This window comes from Procambarus clarkii, chromosome 42 (assembly GCF_040958095.1).
Source record: "Procambarus clarkii isolate CNS0578487 chromosome 42, FALCON_Pclarkii_2.0, whole genome shotgun sequence".
NCBI classification, from domain to species: domain Eukaryota; kingdom Metazoa; phylum Arthropoda; class Malacostraca; order Decapoda; family Cambaridae; genus Procambarus; species Procambarus clarkii.
Window position 1 is genome coordinate 17516703 of NC_091191.1, and position 20594 is coordinate 17537296.

The following is a 20594-nucleotide window of genomic DNA, read 5'->3' on the forward strand; positions in this document are numbered from 1 at the left end:
CTTCTCCTCCCGAAAGCACTGACACTGACTCAGCGCTTTCAAATTCAGAAATCCTTACTGATCTTCCCAACCATTTTCAGGACCATAATAGTGCTCCTTTGCCATATTTTAATTCCACTCTCACCTCGTCAGATATCACCAAGCCCTTCATCCTCCATGTCGCCGCCAATGGTACCGGCATCGGGGGTACACCTAGTACAACAACGATGCGAGGAAAATATACCTGTCAGCGACCACAGCTACAAGGAACTACAGAACAATTGGCAAGGAGCTACTCTTCATCATCCTGAATCTCCAGCACTTTGCTCCATACCTGAAAAGTGCTCGGTCTACCATCAACACGGACCACAACACCCTACACTTCCTGCAGCAAGCCCACTTCTACACTCAACGTCTTCTACGATGGGCTTGATAACTGCAGAAATTCAACTTGGAGATCCGCTATACCAGGGGTCTGACAACCTCATAGCCGACTCCCTCTCCAGAGTTTATGAAGTAGAAGCATCTCCACCTATTACTCCACCACATGACGACGTACTTCTTCCAGAACCGCAGGCTTTGGGGGAGAGTTGTGACGATAATCTGTTTCAAGAGAGATTGAGCCTGCTCTTCCCTACAATGTACGTAAAAACAAAAGATAATATAGAAGATACGTCCAGCAAATCGCCAAACGTTTTGCCCAGAGAGCAAATCGTACCCAGCACACAGTGACACCTGCTAGCTACCGCCACCGTAATCAGCAAACTGCTTGTCCTTTGCCTGCCTGTCGCTGATTGGCTGGTGTCCCGTCGCACCTTCCCTCCGCCCTCCGCCACAAGTTGATGTCTGGGCTGCAGTGCTTCAGTATTGTCAGAATATCTCAGTGCTCCTTGCAGTTGACATCTCTCGCTGGTAGACTAAGCCTTGGCTTTCGTGTACTAAGGGAGGTGGCAGCTCGAAGCCAATATTCCAGCTCCATTAATATTTATTTTGCTATCACTGTAACTCACTTGTGTTAACGTAACTTTTCATTTGCCAGTGATTATTCATATTATTTTGTTTGTTGACTTGTCTTTTATATTTTATGTGCTCAACTTTATTCATGTCGCATATTCATGTTTGCTTTATTCAAAGCAAAGGTCAACAAACTGATCGAAACTGTGAATGCCAAGAAATCCGGACTCCACCTGCCAAAGATCATTGGGGAATATAAACCTGGATATGCGTATGGAAATGTCAAGACACACAAGCCTGGAAACCCACTTCGGCCAATCATTAGCCAGATACCCACACCCACGTACAGACTGGTGAAGCGACTCAACGGCCTGCTGACTCCTTATGTTCCTTGCGCCTTCAGCCTGAAGTCTCCAAAGGAATTTGTTGACTTACTGCGGGGGCACACGGGCCACAGGGATAAGAGCCTCGTTGGACGTAGCATCGCTGTTTACCAACGTACCTGTGGACGAGACAATCGGGATGATAGCCGACAGAGTGTATCGTGATCCAGCCTGTACTCCTCTTGACATACCCGAGAATATTCTAAGGAAACTACACCAAGCTTGTACTAAAGAGGCACCCTTCTTGAGCCCGGATGGGCACATGTATAAGCAAGTAGATGGGGTCGCTATGGGTTCTCCCCTAGGTGTCCTGTTTGCAAACTTCTACATGGGTACCATCGAGCAAAAAGTCTTAGCCGACATGAACTTGAAACCGGCCATATACTGCAGGTATGTTGACGACATTTTTACACAGGTACCTGATGTCAGACATCTGCAGGAGCTGAAGGAGGCATTTGAGCAGAGTTCCGTGCTGCGTTTCACTTACGAGATGGAAAAGGATGGGAAGCTGCCCTTTCTAGATGTAACAGTCATGGAAAAGAGCGGAGGTTTCCACACTGCAGTCTACACTAAGGAAACGAACATAGGAATGTGCCTAAATGCCAACAGCGACTGCCCAGACAGGTACAAGAGGAGTGTTGTTAACGCATATGTCGACTGTGCTCTAAGCCACAGCTCAGAATGGAAGCAAGTCGACGAAGAACTCTGTAGGGTAAGGCAGGTCCTAGTCAACAACGGCTTCTCCAATGGTTTCGTCGAAGACATCATAAGAAGGAAAGTGAAACGCCATGCAACCTCTGAAGAGACAACTAACACAACACCTATACCCCCTATTAGACTATTTTACAGGAACCTCTTTTCCACAGCTCATAAAACAGAGGAAAGGGTCCTGAAAGATATTGTTAATAGAAACGTTATCCCTACAGACAAAAATCAGAGGATACAACTGACGGTTTACTATAAAACCAGAAAAACGGCCAGCCTACTCATGAGAAACTCTCCAGACACAAAGCAGAACGCTTTAAAAGAGACCAACGTCGTCTATGCCTTCAAATGCCCACTTGGTGACTGTAAGCTCCAAAAAAAACAGTATATAGGCAAGACAACAACATCTCTTTCTAGGCGTTTAACGATGCATAAACAACAGGGCTCCATTAAGGAACATATAATCTCTTCCCACAACCAAACCATCGCCAGAGAAATCCTAGTAAACAACACAGAAATCATCGATAGATACAGCGATAGCAGGTGGCTTGACGTTTGCGAGGCACTACACATTAAGAAGTCAACACCAGCAATCAACAGCCAATTAATGCACAACTATATTCTACCCACCTCAAGACTCCGCTCCAATATAGAAGCATCAAGAAATATGGACCAATAGGCTTTCTACAATCACTTCCATTTCAATACCCATTGTTTCGTGTTCTGTCTTGTGTTGATGAAATTAATACCCTATTAATGCCACCTCTTGTTCTGTCTTGTGTTGATGAAATTAATACCCTATTAATGGCACCTCACCCCATCCACCTCACTCAAATGTAGATATAAACAAAATCGGAGATGTGTAAGTTCTTTTCAGTTGTGTATTTGTAAACTAAAGTCTTTGAAAATGTAATAAGTTTTACGAAACGCGCTCGTGTCGCATCAGACTAGAAATAAAAATGAATTTTGGAGAATTGATTTTTGAATTACCTCCAACAGTGAAAAAAAATGTACGAAAGATTGAGAAAATTCGTGTTAGAATTAATAATCTTACTTTTTCCGTCATATTTAATAATATATGTCTACAGGAAAGACTGCTACCAAAATATACTAATATATATATATATATATATATATATATATATATATATATATATATATATATATATATATATATATATATATATATATATATATATATATATATAATGTTTTTCTTTTTTTGTGGGAGAGAAATGATTGTGCAACATCCTACTTAATACTTTCATTTTCATGAAATTCAAATATTTCCTCATAATATGCAGATTATCATACAGCTACAAGCTTGACCGAGAACTAATCTGGATATTACGTACATATTTTTTGTCTGTTACCATTTTGTTGCGGATTTTCTTCATACTTCGAGTGAGTCTTTCGTATTTTAGAGAGAGAGAGAGAGAGAGAGAGAGAGAGAGAGAGAGAGAGAGAGAGAGAGAGAGAGAGAGAGAGAGAGAGAGAGTGCGTGTGCGAACGTATGTGTGTGTGTGTGTGTTTGTGTACTCACCTATTTGTGCTTGCGGGGGTTGAGCTTTGGCTCTTTGGTCCCGCCTTTCAACTGTCAATCAACTGGTATACAGATTCCTGAGCCTACTGGGCTCAATCATATCTACATTTAAAATTGTGTATGGAGTCAGCCTCCACCACATCATTGCCTAATGCATTCACTCTGTTACTACTCTGACACCGAAAAAGTTCCTTCTAACGTCCCTGTGGCTCATGTGGGTACTCAGTTTCCACCTGTGTCCCCTTGTTCGCGTCCCGCCAGTGTTGAATAGATTATCCTTGTTTACCCGGTCGATTCCCCTGAGGATTTTGTAAGTTGTGATCATGTCTCCCCATACTCTTCTGTCTTCCAGTGTCGTAAGGTGCATTTCCCGCGGCCTTTCCTCGTGACTCATGCCTCTTAGTTCTGGGACTAGTCTAGTGGCATACCTTTGGACATTTTCCAGTTGCGTCTTGTGCTTGACAAGGTACGGGCTCCGTAGTGGGACCGCATACTCCAGGATTGGTCTTACATATGTGGTGTACAAGATTCTGAATGATTCCTTACACAGGTTCCTGAACGCTGTTCCGATGTTAGCCAGCCTCGTATATGCCGCAGACGTTATTCTCTTTATGTGGGCTTCAGGAGACAGGTTTGGTGTGATATCAACTCTTGGATCTTTCTCTCTGTCCGTTTCATTAAGTACTTCATCTCCTATTCTGTATCCTGTGTCTGGCCTCCTGTTTCCACTGCCTAGTTTCATTACTTTGCATTTACTCGGGTTGAATTTCAACAGCCATTTGTTGGACCATTCACTCAGTATATTTAGGTCATCTTGCAGCCTCCTACTATCATCCTCTGTTTCAATCCTCCTCATAATTTTTGCATCATCGGCAAACATTGAGAGAAACGATTCTATACCCTCTGGGAGATCATTTACATATATTAGAAACAGTAAAGGTCCAAGGACTGACCCCTGCGGGACTCCACTTGTAACATCTCGCTAATCTGAGACCTCACCCCTCACACAGACTCGTTGTCTCCTGTTGCTTAGGTACTCCTTTATCCAATGGAGTACCTTCCCTTTCACTCCAGCCTGCATCTCCAGCTTTTTCACTAGCCTCATGTGTGGTACTGTATCAAAGGCTTTCTGGCAATCCAAAAATATGCAGTCTGCCCACCCTTCTCTTTCTTGCCTTATTTTTGTTGCCTGGTTGTAGAATTCAAGTAACCCTGTGAGGAAGGACCTGCCATCCCTGAACCCATGTTGATGCTGTGTTACAAAGTTCTTTCGCTCCAGATGCTCCACTAGCTTTCTTCGAACAATCTTCTCCATCAGCTTGCATGGTATGCAAGTTAGGGACACTGGCCTGTAGTTCAGTGCCTCCTGTCTATCCCCTTTCTTGTATATCGGGACTATGTTAGCTGCTTTCCAAATATCTGGCAGTTTCCCTGTTGCCAGTTATTTGTTATACACTATGGAGAGTAGTAGGCACAGTTCTTTTGCGCCTTCCTTTAGTATCGAAGGGGAGATTGCATCTGGGGCTATAGCCTTTGTCACATCCAACTCTAGTAAACACTTCCTTACTTCCCCGCTGGTAATCTGAAACTCTTCCAGTGGCTCCTGGTTAACTATTCCCTCTCTTATCTCTGGGATTTCTCCTTGCTCTAAGGTGAAGACCTCCTCGAATTTTATTATTTAGTTCCTCACACACTTCCTTGTCGTTTGTAGGGAATCCTTCTGCCCCTATCCTTAATTTCATAACCTGTTCCTTTACTGTTGTTTTTCTCCTGATGTGGCTATGCAACAATTTAGGCTGAGTCTTTGCCTTGCTTGCGATGTCATTTTCGTATTGTCTTTCTGCCTCTCTTTTCATCCTGACATATTCATTCCTGGCATTCTGGTATCTTTCTCTGCTCTCCAGTGTCCTGTTATTCCTATAGTTTCTCCATACCCTTTTACTTTGCTGCTTAGCTAGCCTACATCTCTGATTAAACCATGGGTTTCTCATCTTCATTTCACTGTTTTCCTTTTGGACTGGGACAAACTTGTTTGCTGCGTCCTTGCACTTCTGCGTGATGTAGTCCGTCATATCTTGGGCCGTCTTTTTCCTGAGCTCTGTTTCCCATGCTATATCTGTTAGGAATTTCCTTATCCCCTCATAGTTTCCCTTTCGGTATGCTAACCTTTTGGTTTCGGTATCCTTCCTCGAGTTCAATAACCCTTCTTCAATCAGGTACTCAAACACCAGTACACTGTGGTCGCTCATTCCTACTGGGTCCTCAAAACCGATTTCTCTTATGTCGGAGTCGTTCAGAGTGAAGACTAGGTCGAGAGTCGCTGGTTCGTCATTGCCTCTCATCCTTGTGGGTTCTCTTACATGCTGGGTTAAATAGTTTCTAGTCACCACCTCCAATAGTTTGGCTCTCCACGTATCCTCGCCTCCATGTGTGTGTGTACTCACCTAGTTGTACTCACCTATAACCTCCACGTATCCTCGCCTCCGTGTGTGTGTGTGTACTCACCTAGTTGTGCTTGTGGGGGTTGAGCTCTGGGTCTTTGGTCCCGCCTCTCAACCGTCAATCAACAGGTGTACAGGTTCCTGAGCCTATTGGGCTCTATCATATCTACACTTGAAACTGTGTATGGAGTCAGCCTCCACCACATTACTTCCTAATGCATTCCATTAGTCAACAACTCTGACACTAAAAATGTTCTTTCTAATATCTCTTTGGCTCATTTGGGCACTCAGTTTCCACCTGTGTCCCCTAGTGCGTGTGCCCCATGTGTTAAATAGCCTGTCTTTATCAACCCTGTCGATTCACTTGAGAATCTTGAATGCAGTGATCATGTCCCCCCTAACTCTTCTGTCTTCCAACGAAGTGAGGTTTAATTCCCGTAGTCTCTCCTCGTAGCTCATACCTCTCAGCTCGGGTACTAGTCTGGTGGCAAACCTTTGAACCTTTTCCAGTTTAGTCTTATGCTTGACTAGATATGGACTCCATGCTGGAGCCGCATACTCCAGGATTGGTCTGACATATGTGGTATATAATGTTCTGAAAGATTCCTTACACAAGTTTCTAAAGGCCGTTCTTATGTTAGTCAACCTGGCATATGCTGCTGATGTCATCCTCTTGATATGAGCTTCAGGGGACAGGTCTGGCGTGATATCAACCCCCAGGTCTTTCTCTCTCTCTGACTCTTGAAGTATCTCATCTCCCAAACGATACCTTGTGTCTGGTCTCCTGCTTCCTACCCCTATCTTCATTACATTACATTTGCTTGGGTTAAACTCTAACAGCCATTTGTTCGACCACTCCTGCAGCTTGTCCAGGTCTTCTTGAAGCCTCAAGCTGTCCTCCACTGTTTCAATCCTTATCATAATTTTGGCGTCGTCAGCAAACATTGAGAGGAATGAGTCTATACCCTTTGGGAGATCATTTACGTATATCAGAAACAGGATAGGTCCAAGCACAGAGCCCTGTGGGACTCCACTGGTGACTTCACGCCATTCTGAGGTCTCACCCTTCACTGTAACTCTCTGCTTCCTATTGCTTAGGTACTCCCTCATCCACTGGAGCGCCCTACCAGTTACTCCTGCCTGTTTCTCAAGCTTATGCATCAACCTTTTATGGGGTACTGTGTCAAAGGCTTTCCGACAGTCGAAAAAAATTGCAGTCCGCCCATCCTTCTCTTTCTTGCTTAATCTTTGTCACCTGATCGTAGAATTCTATCAATTCCAGATGTGTTACTAGGTTTTTTCTCACAATCTTCCCCATCACTTTGCATGGTATACAAGTTAAGGACTCTGGCCTGTAGTTCAGTGCCTCTTGTCTGTCACCCTTTTTGTATATTGGTACTACATTAGCAGTTTTCTATATTTCTGGTAGGTCTACAGTTTCCAGTGACCTACTATACACTATGGAGAGTGGCAAGCAAAGTACTCCTACACACTCTTTCAATACCCGTGGTGAGATTCCGTCCGGCCTAACAGCTTTTATCACATCCAGCTCCAATAGGTGCTTCTTGACCTCATCTCTTGTAATTTCGAACCTTTCCAAGGTCACCTGGTTTGCTGCCACCTCTCCTACCGCCGTGACTTCTCCCTGTTCTTTTGTAAAGACCTCCTGGAACCTTTTGTTGAGTTCTTCACACACCTCTTTGTCATTCTCTGTGTGCCTGTCCTCGTCCATCCTATGTTTCATCACCTGTTCCTTTACTACTGTTGTCTTCCCTCCTGATGTGACTGTGTAGTAGCTTTGGTTCGGTCTTGGCTTTATTAGCTATATCGTTTTCATACCTTTTCTCAGCTGCTCTTCTCACACTAACATACTCGTTCCTGGTTCTCTGGTGTCTCTCTCTACTTTCTTGTGTTCTGTTATTACGGAAGTTCCTCCATGCCCTTTTGTTCAGCTCCTTTGCTTTCATACATTCCCTATTAAACCACGGATTCTTCCTTTGCTTCTCTGTTTTTTCCTGTCGGGCTGGGACAAACCTGCTTACAGCCTCCTGACATTTTTGGGTGATATAGTCCATCATGTCTTGTACGGACTTGGTTCCGAGTTCTGTGTCCCAATGTATATCCCATAGGAATTTATTCATTTCCTCATAGTTTCCCTTTCGGTACGTCAGCCCTTTGTTTCCCAGTTCTTTTTTGTGGGTGATAATTCCTAGCTCAACCAGGTACTCAAAGCTTAATACACTATGATCACTCATTCCCAAGGGGGCTTCCAACTTAACTTCCCTTATATCCGACTCATTTAGGGAAAATATCAGATCAAGCAAAGCTGGTTCATCCCCTTCTCTCATTCTTGTCTGTCCCTTGACGTGCTAACTTAGAAAGTTTCTTGTTACCACATCCAGCAGCTTAGCTATCCATGTGTCTGGGCCTCCATGTGGGTCTCTGTTCCCTCAATCTATCTTCCCATGGTTGAAGTCTTCCATGATTAGTAGTCTGCATCCGTTCCTGCTAGCCACAGAAGCTGCTCTCTCTATTATATTGATGGTGGCCAAGTTGTTTCTATCATATTCCTGTCTGGGTCTTCTCTCATTCGGTGGGGGGTTATATATGACTACTACTACAATTTTCTGTCCTCCAGTTGCTATGGTGACTGATATGTAGTCACTGAAACCTTCACAGTTCTGAATTACCATCTCTTCGAAACTCCAACCTTCTCTTAGTAGCAAAGCTACACCACCTCCTCCTCTCCCTTCTCTCTTTCCTCACTACATAGAAGCCCTGTGGAAACACTGCGTTTGCTATAGTTTTCGTTAGCTTTGTTTCTGTGAGTGCTAATATATCTGGGTTTTCTTCTAGTGCCCATTCTCCGAGTTCACTTGCTTTATTTGTAATCCTATCTATGTTTGTGTACATTGCCTTGAAGCTCACTTTCTTCTGTTCATTTTCTTGTCCCTTTCTTGGCGAGCATTCTGCTGGTGTGGGAAGCTGTTCCGTGGGAGAAGATCTGTGAGGTGGTTTGCAGGGTCTCAGAGGATTTTGGGGTGGGGGGTGGGGGTTTGAGGGAAGGGGGGACAGGTAGGGTGTGGGTTAAGGAGATAGGGAGGGACATGGAGGATACGGGGTGAGGGGGGGAGGAGGGATAGGGAGGGTATGGGATTAAGGGGGAGGGGTAGACAGGGGGGGGGAAAGGTGAGAGAGGGGACATGATGGGAATGGGGAAGGGGTGACAGGGTCAGAATGGGGTGAGGGGGGGAGGGTTGGGTGGGGACAGGTAGGGTGAGGGGAGGTGAGGGTTTCTATGCAGAGGGGGGTGGTGGTGTTGCCCTCCCCTCTGGTGTTGCTGGGATGCTGGTCTTGGGTTCCCCTCTTGTCTCTAGGACTGTTGTATTTGGGGCTGTGATTTCCTTGTTTGCTCCTCTCTCCCTGTGCTTCCGCCTTGCCTCTACTGCCCTGGCTCTCGCCTCCTTCGCCCTGTCCCTCTGCAGGAATACTTTCTTGTATCCCTCCACATGCTGCAGACGACTCTTCCTTTCGAGAATATCCTCCTTCGTGGTTTCGTTTGTAAACACCACCTTTACAAGTCGGTTTCTGTCCTTGTTGTACCAGCCCAACCTGAAAACCTTCTCAATGTTTTGTTCAGCCCCTTTCATCTGTAACCTCTTCAGTAGCCCATGTACGGCCTCTCTGTCCTTGCTATTCCATTCTTGCCTGTTGGATCCTTCCTGTTCTTTGATACCTACAACTACCACTGATCTTTTTCTCTCCAGCAGCTGAGTGGTGCACCTTGCTGCTTCCTGTGAGGTAGCAGCTTGCATGGCTACCTCCCTCACTGTGGCCATTGCTTCTGAGCTCTTTGTCAGTATGTCTGCAAATGTTTCAGGTACAGAGGCATTTCCTTCCAATGTAACATTCCCACCTTCCCTTTGGATGATAATCTGATGCTCGGTCTCTTCATTTTTCTCTGTGAGGGATTTGATCTCCTTCCTTGCTGATGTCAGCTCACTTTGCAGGTTGTTAATTGTAATCCTCATTTCATGCATCGCCCTCCTGAATTCCTCCAGAACTTGGGTTAACATTTCCTTCGTTTGGTCACTCTGGCTATTTCCTGTGTCCCTGGTGCGTCCTCCTGTCATTTTGCCCCTTGTCAAGAGAGAGAGCAAGAGAGAGAGGTAGCAAGAGAGAGAGAGAGAGAGAGAGAGAGAGAGAGAGAGAGAGAGAGAGAGAGAGCAAGAAAGCAAGAGAGAGAGAGCTAGAGAGAGCAAGAGAGCAAGAGAGAGAGAGCAAGAGAGAGAGAGCAAGAGAGAGAGAAAGCAAGAGAGAGCAAGAGAGAGAGAACAAGAGAGAGCAAGAGAGAGAGAGAGAGAGAGAGAGAGAGAGAGAGAGAGAGAGAGAGAGAGAGAGAGAGAGAGAGAGAGAGAGAGAGAGAGAGAGAGAGAGAGAGAGAGAGAGAGAGAGCGAGAGAGAGAAATAGAGAGAGAGAACTTGTGTGTGCGTGTGTGCGCGTGGGATGGGGGTTAAGAGGAGTTGTGGTGTTGTCTGCAGATTACAGCAGGTAAGAGAAGGGGTAAGAGAAGGGGTAAGAGAGAAGGGGTGGATTATGAGTAAGGATTTTATCCCTTTTCCACGAAAGGTGTTAATCCCTTCTAGCTTGACTTGACGTATATGTGAGTGCGTGCCTGTGCATGTGTGCTTGTCTTTGTTTTTGAGTGTGCTTGCGTGTGTGCTTGCAAACGTACATGTGCGTGCGTGTGTGTGTGCATGCGTGCGTGTGTTACGGGGGTCCCGTAAAATGTCAACCGCTACCAAAATTGAGCCACTTTGATATTTTAAATGTATCTGATATACTGAACAAGAATTTGGTAATATTTTACCTCTGTACACCTGAAGAATTGAGCTCAATTTGTTTGTGCGTATGTGTGTGCGTTTTTGCATGTGCGTATGTGTGTGCGTTTTTGCATGTGCGTGCTTGTGTCCGTGTGTCACGAGTTCCTGTAAGCGTTAACTTCTACCCAAAATGAGCCACTTTGAGATTTTTTAAATATATATGCTATCCTGAACAAAAATTTGATAATATTTTACCTCGCACTGAACACCTGATTAATTAACCAGAGAGGGGTACATACCAGTCTTCCTTTCCGCTCACACAACTAGATGAGTAATGATGATGTATGGTTAACAGTGCTCCGTCGTCGCCTTCCACTTGGTGCTAGTAGATTGATGATGGCGGTTCTTCTCTATCTACACAAAGCTCTGGAGTTAGTCACTGTATCGTTGTGTTACAATTCACTAATTTACTTTACCACTGATCACAGTCACCACCCAACAAACACAATCAGGTAGTTCCACGGTGGGTCGTCCCACCTGGCCGTCAGGTCAGGTCGCTCCACGCGGTCCTCCACACTTATATGCTCCGGTGATGCCACTAGCTCCACTTTGGTTTCTTCGCACTATCGCTAGCGGTATGACTATGCTACGTTACACCCTGCTAGCTACACACTGCGAGAGGCCAAATATTATGATCTAGCCTCTATACTCCTTCAATGTCCCGAGAAATTGACGAATTTCCACGGACCTCACTGTGTGTGTGTGTGTGTGTGTGTGTGTGTGTGTGTGTGTGTGTGTGTGTGTGTGTGTGTGTGTGTGTGTGTGTGTGTGTGTGTGCGGAAAAAACAACAACGAAGCAGTGTTCGATTACAGATCGACCGTCATTAGTTATGAGTCGAACAGCCCCTTCACGTACAGGGGAGCCCCTTGCTTCAGTGCTCACTCAGTCGTGCTCTGTAAGACCGCAAGACAAGTGATCACTGAATCATGCAAGATCCTGAGGTCGGTGATCATTCAATCAGTCAGACGTAACGACTGTCCATTACTACAGTGTACGCAGCTGTCAGCTCTGACTTATGTGTTATGGAATGATGGGTCAGGTAGGCAGCCAGGAAGGCAGGCAGGCGGTCAAGAAGGCAGGTAGGAAGGCAGGCAGGCGGTCAAGAAGGCAGGTAGGAAGGCAAGCAAATATGACAACAAGGTGGCAGAAAGCAGAGCCGGCAGCCCGTGGAGGCAAAAATGAATTGAAATATGCAGACAGACGGAAGGGAGAGAAAACATAACATTGTTAAAGCCAGGAGTAAGGCAGGTATATAGGAGAGCAGGCAGGCATATATTTTATTTATTTATTTATACAAGAGTTCTTACATTCTTGTACAGCTACTAGCACGCAAGGCGTTTCGGGCAAGACCTCAATCTTAATTTTCACACACACACATCCCCAGGAAGCAGCCGGTAGCAGCTGTCTAACTCCCAGGTACCTATTTACTGCTAGGTAACATTATTAAACATCGATTCGTTGTCGTATACAATTTTCTTATTTATTTAATTCCATATCATATTAATTTTTTATGTATAGTTAGGAGGTAAGCCGAAAAGTGTTGCTCTGTAATAATTGGTTCTCAAATAATATGCTTTCAAGCATTATTTAAGCTTTATTAACCATGTAAATAAGAACAGCTGGAGCAGAAGTCATCAAAGGGTTCCTAACATTTTCAGCATTGACATCTTGCCTGCATAGAAGATAAGAATATATTAGTTACACACTAAGTAGGTAATTAAAGATTTCAAGCTCTCCTGGTTCCTAGAATATAAGATAACCAGAATATAAACATAGGGAAGCTTAATCATATAACGGCAAGATCTGCCGTTAGTAAAAAACAGTATCGAGCGATACTCTTACTGTGCTTCAACCTTAAATATACCAGAAGTATGAGCTGAATTTCCTAGCAGGGAGGCAGCTTAAGCTACACTTAGAAACCTTAGATTTCTTTCTACTTATATACCAACATAAATTAATCCTTCTTGGCTGCATAATGGGAGAAAGAATGAGCCTTAAAAGGTGACACTCATATGCACTCCCACACCAATGCTTGACACTCACATAATCCATCCAGGAACGAGACGTTGCTGAATAGACGTTGCTAAGGTCAACTAATAGTTGAAATGAGCAGAGTCCATCTGGCTGCTTAAATTGTCTTCACCAATGCGGCAGACGTAGAAGATATCGAGAAGAATGCAATATTTCTTCTGGAATAATATGCAAATAGGTGCACCACCCAATATTGAAATTAAGTCTCTTCTGTAGCGTAGTGGAGGGAGGAGCGCCCTCCCAGACACCTGTCCCTCTCGTACCTCCCATGTCACCATAAGGGACGTTAGTTTGGCAACATGGGTAATTGGTCTAACTAGGCCAGAGGAACTAGTGGCACCAACCATTAGTTATCCTCCCTTCCCCTTAACTTGAATGCCAGTAACATTAGTCCTTGCTTACACATGGTACATAAATATGTACATAAAAGTACAATAGAATTAATGAGCAAATTATTATTTTCTGTATTGGCGTCGTTAAATGGGTGAGAATGAATACATGCAAATGTGAGTGAGGGAGTAGTCAGCTCCTAGTAGCTGGCTTCGACTAGCCAGCTACCTGGAGCATAACCGCTCCCATTGGCTGATGGCAGGTGACTGAGGCAAGCACCAGTACGTGAGGGAGGGAGGTGTGCGTGCGGGCGTGCGGGCGTGCGTGTGTAGGGAGCTCCGACCTGAGCCAACTGGCCTCACTCTCTTCCTGGCTTTCCCTCCGACAGGTTCAGACCCGCCTGTGCTCTGGTGAGACGCGGTCACTTGCTCTGGCACAGAAGCACTCATTCGCGCGCGTGTTCAAACACACACACACATATACACTCAGCTACACATACACTTATATAAACACACTCAGACTCATACACACTCGCTGTGTACATATATAGGCTACCTCGCCAATACGCAGCTAGCTGTTCGTAGAATCACGGTGAAAATTATGTATCTATCTGGATCAACAATCTCGCAATCATCTTTTGAAAACAATCAATTACCCAACAAATAAAGCTTTTAAACTAGTTTCTGCCCATTCGAACTATAGACTTTTCCCCTTTCAAACTTTCCAGTAAAAAATATGAGGAATTGAAACTCCAGTTATAAGAAAAATCAATCATTAGAACAAGAGCTCCCAATGAGAAGTGAGATTGTCAAGCCAATATTGTATCAACACGAGACAAAAACAATCGCTCCTAGATATGAGAACATAATGTTTTTGGCATTGACGCAACAATCACTGAAATATTAACTCCAAATATCTGTTACAAAATTGCAACAGTGAACAATAACAGTGCTTCTCATTCAGATAACAGTGAACAATAGCAGTGTTTCTCAGTCAGTGAACAGTGAACAATAACAGTGTTTCTCAGTCAGATAACAGTGAACAATTGCAGTGTTTCTCAGTCAGATGACAGTGAACAATAGCAGTGCTTCTCAGTCAGTGAACAGTGAACAATAGCAGTGTTTCTCAGTCAGTGAACAGTGAACAATAGCAGTGTTTCTCAGTCAGTGAACAGTGAACAATAGCAGTGTTTCTCAGTCAGATGACAGTGAACAATAGCAGTGTTTCTCAGTCAGTGAACAGTGAACAATAGCAATGCTTCTCAGTCAGTGAACAGAACAATAGAAGTGTTTCTCAGTCAGTGAACAGTGAACAATAGCAGTGCCTCTCAGTCAGTGAACAGTGAACAATAGCAGTGTTTCTCAGTCAGTGAACAATAGCAGTGTTTCTCAGTCAGTGAACAGTGAACAATAGCAGTGCTTCTCAGTCAGTGAACAGAACAATAGAAGTGTTTCTCAGTCAGTGAACAGTGAACAATAGCAGTGCCGCTCAGTCAGTGAACAGTGAACAATATCAGTGTTTCTCAGTCAGTGAACAGTGAACAATAGCAGTGTTTCTCAGTCAGTGAACAGTGAACAATAGCAGTACCTCTCAGTCAGTGAACAGTGAACAATAGCAGTGCTTCTCAGTCAGATAACAGTGAACAATAGCAGTGCTTCTCAGTCAGTGAACAGTGAAGAATAGCAGTGCTTCTCAGTCAGTGAACAGTGAACAATAACAATGCTTCTCAGTCAGTGAACAGTGAACAATAACAAAGCTTCCCAGTCAGTGAACAGTGAACAATAACATTGCTTCTCAGTCAGTGAACAGTGAACAATAACAGTGCTCTTCAATCAGATAACGATACTTCTTAGTCGGATAACAGTGAACAATAACAGTGCTTTTCAGTGAGATAATCAAATAATCTCCAATCAAATAACTGAACAATATCAGTGTTCTCTAGATAATTAAATGAGAACAATAACAGATCTCTCAGATCAAATTAACACCGAACAATAACTGCGCCGTCATCCAGATAACAGTGAACAATATTGCTGCTCATCAAAATAAGAGGAAAACAGCAGTTCTGTTCATGAACATAACGTGAGATCAAGAACAGTGGAGCTAATCTCAATGGCGAAGAACAAGTGAAGCGTCTTTGTGTATTTTAAGGTTCCTTGTTTCCTTTAAAAAGCAGTAGCATTATTACTCAAAGGAGGTGTTTATCAAGACCTTTCACCACCTGGAGAGAGAGAAATAGAGTGAGAGAAGGAGAGAGAGAGAAAGAGCTGCATGCTGGTGATGCTTCAGCAACAAGAACCTGTAGTTTTCTGCTCCGGCTACTGACTCCATCTGTCGGCTACTTTGGGCTACTTGGTGAGTATTTCTTTCTCGTTTCGCCTAATCAGCCTACCTTGAGATCTAGCTTAGAAGCGGGCTGAAAACATATGAGGAAGAACCGACTGATTCTTTTTACAGCATCATCACTGTAACTCTGTCATTGGTTGAGATTGTTTCTCGCGCACACACGCGTGAAGGAGCATCACTGATTATTACCTCTTACTGGCTCAGGTGGGTGTGGCTTTATCTTTAGTGGACGGGGACTGAATGAGGCACACCAGTAGAGGTGATCTCAATGGGAAAGATAGAAAGGATTCCTATAAGGAGATACATCAAGTGGGTCTCCGCTCGGGCATATGTTACGTCAATTTGCTTGTTTCCGAAATAGAGGATTAACAACACGTTTGCATGATTAAAGGAAGTAAATATGAGGGTAAAGAGCATCAACACCCGCAGGCTCATCAGATCAATCAAGACATATATTGGGGCCATGTAGGTGGCCAAACATGTCATGGAACGCGGACATGTTCAAGCCAAGAGAACGGAGCCGAGAACGAGAACAACTCCGCCACTTCGCAAGAGTGCAGCGTTGAGTGACGTAGTAGTAGGGAGAACATGGGGAGCTGTGGAGCGTTGAGTGACGCAGTAGTAGGGAGAACATGGGGAGCTGTGGAGCGTTGAGTGACGCAGTAGTAGGGAGAACATGGGGAGCTGTGGAGCGTTGAGTGACGTAGTAGGGAGAACATGGGGAGCTGTGGAGCGTTGAGTGACGTAGTAGGGAGAACATGGGGAGCTGTGGAGCGTTGAGTGACGCAGTAGTAGGGAGAACATGGGGAGCTGTGGAGCGTTGAGTGACGTAGTAGGGAGAACATGGGGAGGTGTGGAGCCTTGAGTGATGCAGTAGTAACGAGAACATGGGGAGCTGTGGAGCGTTGAGTGACGTAGTAGTAATGAGAACATGGGGAGCTGTGGAGCATTGAGTGACGTAGTAGTACGAAGAACATGGGGAGGTGTGGAGCGTTGAGTGACGTAGTAGTACGGAGAACATGGGGAGCTGTGGAGCGTTGAGTGACGTAGTAGTACGGAGAACACGGGGAGCTGTGGAGCGTTGAGTGACGTAGTAGTAATGAGAACATGGGGAGCTGTGGAGCATTGAGTGACGTAGTAGTACGGAGAACATGGGGAGCTGTGGAGCATTGAGTGACGTAATAGTACGGAGAACATGGGGAGCTGTGGAGCGTTGAGTGACGTAGTAGTACGGAGAACACGGGGAGCTGTGGAGCATTGAGTGACGTAATAGTACGGAGAACATGGGGAGCTGTGGAGCGTTGAGTGACGTATATTATAGTGCGGGTTGGTGGTGTTGTTCCTTCTTTACGGACAACCCAACCCACAACTCGGTAGAGTGCTTATGCTTCATTAGAAGATCACACTAGGCGCTTCTGGCTCTTGGAGAGGGGCTCAACGTCACACGTTTAGGGGATTTAACCAGCCCACCAACACACGCACACACACACAAACGCCAACCAGCCCACCAACACACGCACACACACACAAACGCCAACCAGCCCACCAACACACGCGCACACACACAAACGCCAACCAGCCCACCAACACACGCGCACACACACAAACGCCAACCAGCCCACCAACACACGCACACACACACAAACGCCAACCAGCCCACCAACACACGCGCACACACACAAGCGCCAACCAGCCCACCAACACACGCACGCACACATAAACGCCAACCAGCCCACCAACACACGCACACACACACAAACGCCAACCAGCCCACCAACACACGCACACACACACAAACGCCAACCAGCCCACCAACACACGCACACACACACAAACGCCAACCAGCCCACCAACACACGCACACACACACAAGCGCCAACCAGCCCACCAACACACGCACACACACATAAATATGTTTTTCCATATACAATGACGAAATTTGTCTGGTCATTGTATTTTTGGACCAAATCCTCGTGTTTCTGTAATTGACTCCCGCGGATTAAGCGTGTTACCGCGAACGTTCTCCGTTGATAACGCAAAGTTATTAATATTTTCCAGTGGAAGTTAATGAAAAACGAATTCTCTATTACCAAATCTTATCAGTTGCTATCGGGGTTATGTTAGTGCTGAGCGTTTCCGTGCTCAATGGTAATTTGTAACGTTTCTATTCGAAACGTTAGTGATAAGAGTTTCAATTCTAAACGCTAGTTTATAGCGTTTCAATGAAAAACGATAGTTCAAAACGTTCCCGTTATCAACGTTTAGGTTACAAACATTCCCGTTATAAACATTTATGATCTAAAAGTGTTCTTTCAAAACGCTTGTGGCAAACGTTTCCATTCAACACGTTAGTGTTTAAAGTTTCCATTATATAAAAAACAGCGAGTTAAAAATTTCCAAAATATAAATGAATGTGAAACGTTAACAACTTGAACGTTGATGATAAACGCTTCTATCTCGAACGTTAGTGTCAAACGTATTCATGATAAGTGTTAGTGTGAAACGTTGCCTATTGTGAACTTGAGAAGGGAACGTTTCACTTGACCTAATGAGGGAAACGTTTCACTTTATATATTAGGGGAACGTTTCACTTGACTGGAGTAGGAGCATTTAACTTTATTAATTCTCACGAGAAACGTTGTTTTGGCATTCGAGTTTTTTTTGTGAAAAGTTCTCATATATAAAAAATATATTTCAAAATAATAAACAAATTATGTTAGGTTACAATGTACTCAGTGACCCAGGAGAAGCCAATTGCCTACTCTCAGTGCTGAGGTTCGAACACTAGTGACGGTTTCAACCATTCGTCTGTCTGGGGCCAATACCAGAACGCAGTGTAATAGGAAAGTTACCCCATTTTTAGATGGGTATGTGTAAACCTTTGGTTATACTCAGAAAACTGGCTAAAAACATATTGGAAACTTTGATACTGTTTATTTTCCTCTCTCTCTCTCTCTCTCTCTCTCTCTCTCTCTCTCTCTCTCTCTCTCTCTCTCTCTCTCTCTCTCTCTCTCTCTCTCTCTCTCTCTCTCTCTCTTCTCTCTCTCTCTCTCTCTCTCTCTCTCTCTCTCTCTCTCTCTCCTCTCTCTCTCTCTCTCTCTCTCTCTCTCTCTCTCTCTCTCTCTCTCTCTCTTTCTCTCTCTCTCTCTCTCTCTCTCTCTCTTCTCTCTCTCTCTCTCTCTCTCTCTCTCTCTCTCTCTCTCTCTCTCTCTCTCTCTCTCTCTCTCTCTCTCTCTCTCTCTCTCTCTCTCTCTCTCTCTCTCTCTCTCTCTCTCTCTCTCTCTCTCTCTCTCTCTCTCTCTCTCTCTCTCTCCCTCTCTCTCTCTCTCTCTCTCTCTCTCTCTCTCTCTCTCTCTCTCTCTCTCTCTCTCTCTCTCTCTCTCTCTCTCTCTCTCTCTCTCTCTCTCTCCCTCCCTCTCTCTCTCTCTCTCTCCCTCTCTCTCTTTCTCTCTCTGTCGGTCTGTCTGTCTGTCTGTCTGTCTCTCTCTCTCTCTCTCTCTCTCTCTCTCTCTCTCTCTCTCTCTCTCTCTCTCTCTCTCTCTCTCTCTCTCTCTCTCTCTCTCTCTCTCTCTCTCACTCTGCCTCCTTCCACGTGAGCCGAGTAAGGTCATTTCGTTGGCAACGAGCCGTTCTCCCACGACACAACTTGGGTCTTCCTTTCTTTTTTCCTACGGGCTACTCTTCCTATTACCCTCCCTCCCCAGCCAAGGGTAATACGACAAAATGCAGACTAAGCCAGCTTTTACAACTTTGACGAGACCAATAACCGCGTCAGCTGTGGGGTCCACGCCACAGCTGCCACAGAAATACTCTGATTGTTTGGCTCTAGAGGAACTTCAAGGTCCTCCTGCCCACCCACCCACAGGACTTTTGGCCAGGTGTCATTGTGGATGGTTACTGGCGGAGAGAGAGAGAGAGAGAGAGAGAGAGAGAGAGAGAGAGAGAGAGAGAGAGAGAGAGAGAGAGAGAGAGAGAGAGAGAGAGAGAGAGAGAGAGAGAGAGAGAGAGAGAGAGAGAGAGAGAGAGAGCAGAAATCGTCATCAAAAGAGTCAGAGGGTCACAGGGCCAAATAAACAAGGAAGAGAACGAGAGGGAAATTAAACAGGTTAAAAAGAAGAGCGGGTATAAGGGAAATTAATTAAACAACAAAACTTGGCGAATGGAAGCAGCAGTAAACTACAGATGAAGATGGGAAGTGGAAGAAGAATGTGATACAGGATATAATGGCATCTGGCAGACGCATCTGGCAGTTAGTGACATCTAGCAGTTAGTGACATCTGGCAGTTAGTGACATCTGGCAGTTATTGACATCTGGCAGTTAGTGACATCTGGCAGTTAGTGACATCTGGCAGTTAGTGACATCTGGCAGTTATTGGCATCTGGCAGTTAGTGACATCTGGCAGTTATTGGCATCTGGCAGTTAGTGACATCTGGCAGTTAGTGACATCTGGCAGTTAGTGCCATCTGGCAGTTAGTGACATCTGGCAGTTATTGGCATCTGGAAGTTAGTGACATCTGGCAGTTAGTGACATCTGGCAGTTAGTGACATCTGGCAGTTATTGGCATCTGGCAGTTAGTGACATCTGGCAGTTATTGGCATCTGGCAGTTAGTGACATCTGGCGATTAGTAACATCTGACTGTTAGTGACATCTGGCTGTTAGTGACATCTGGCGATTAGTAACATCTGGCTGTTAGTGACATCTGGCTGTTAGTGACATCTGGCAGTTAGTGACATCTGGCAGTTAGTGACATCTGGCAGTTATTGGCATCTGGCAGTTAGTGACATCTGGCGATTAGTAACATCTGGTTGTTAGTGACATCTGGCTGTTAGTGACATCTGGCAGTTAGTGACATCTGGCAGTTAGTGACATCTGGCAGTTAGTGACATCTGGCAGTTAGTGACATCTGGCAGTTATTGGCATCTGGTAGTTAGTGACATCTGGCAGTTAGTGACATCTGGCAGTTATTGACATCTGGCAGTTAGTAACATCTGGCT

General features: G+C 44.9%; 1 protein-coding gene across 1 annotated transcript in view; it reads left to right on the forward strand.

The window, feature by feature from the left end:
- The first annotated feature begins 402 nt into the window (after positions 1 to 402).
- Positions 403 to 20594, forward strand: part of LOC138373416 (variable charge X-linked protein 3B-like) — a 55486-nt gene continuing 35294 nt past the window's right edge. The window contains exon 1 of the mRNA XM_069339614.1: positions 403 to 534. Within this exon, the coding sequence (XP_069195715.1) occupies positions 403 to 534 (132 nt within the window). The remainder of the gene's footprint in view (positions 535 to 20594) is intronic.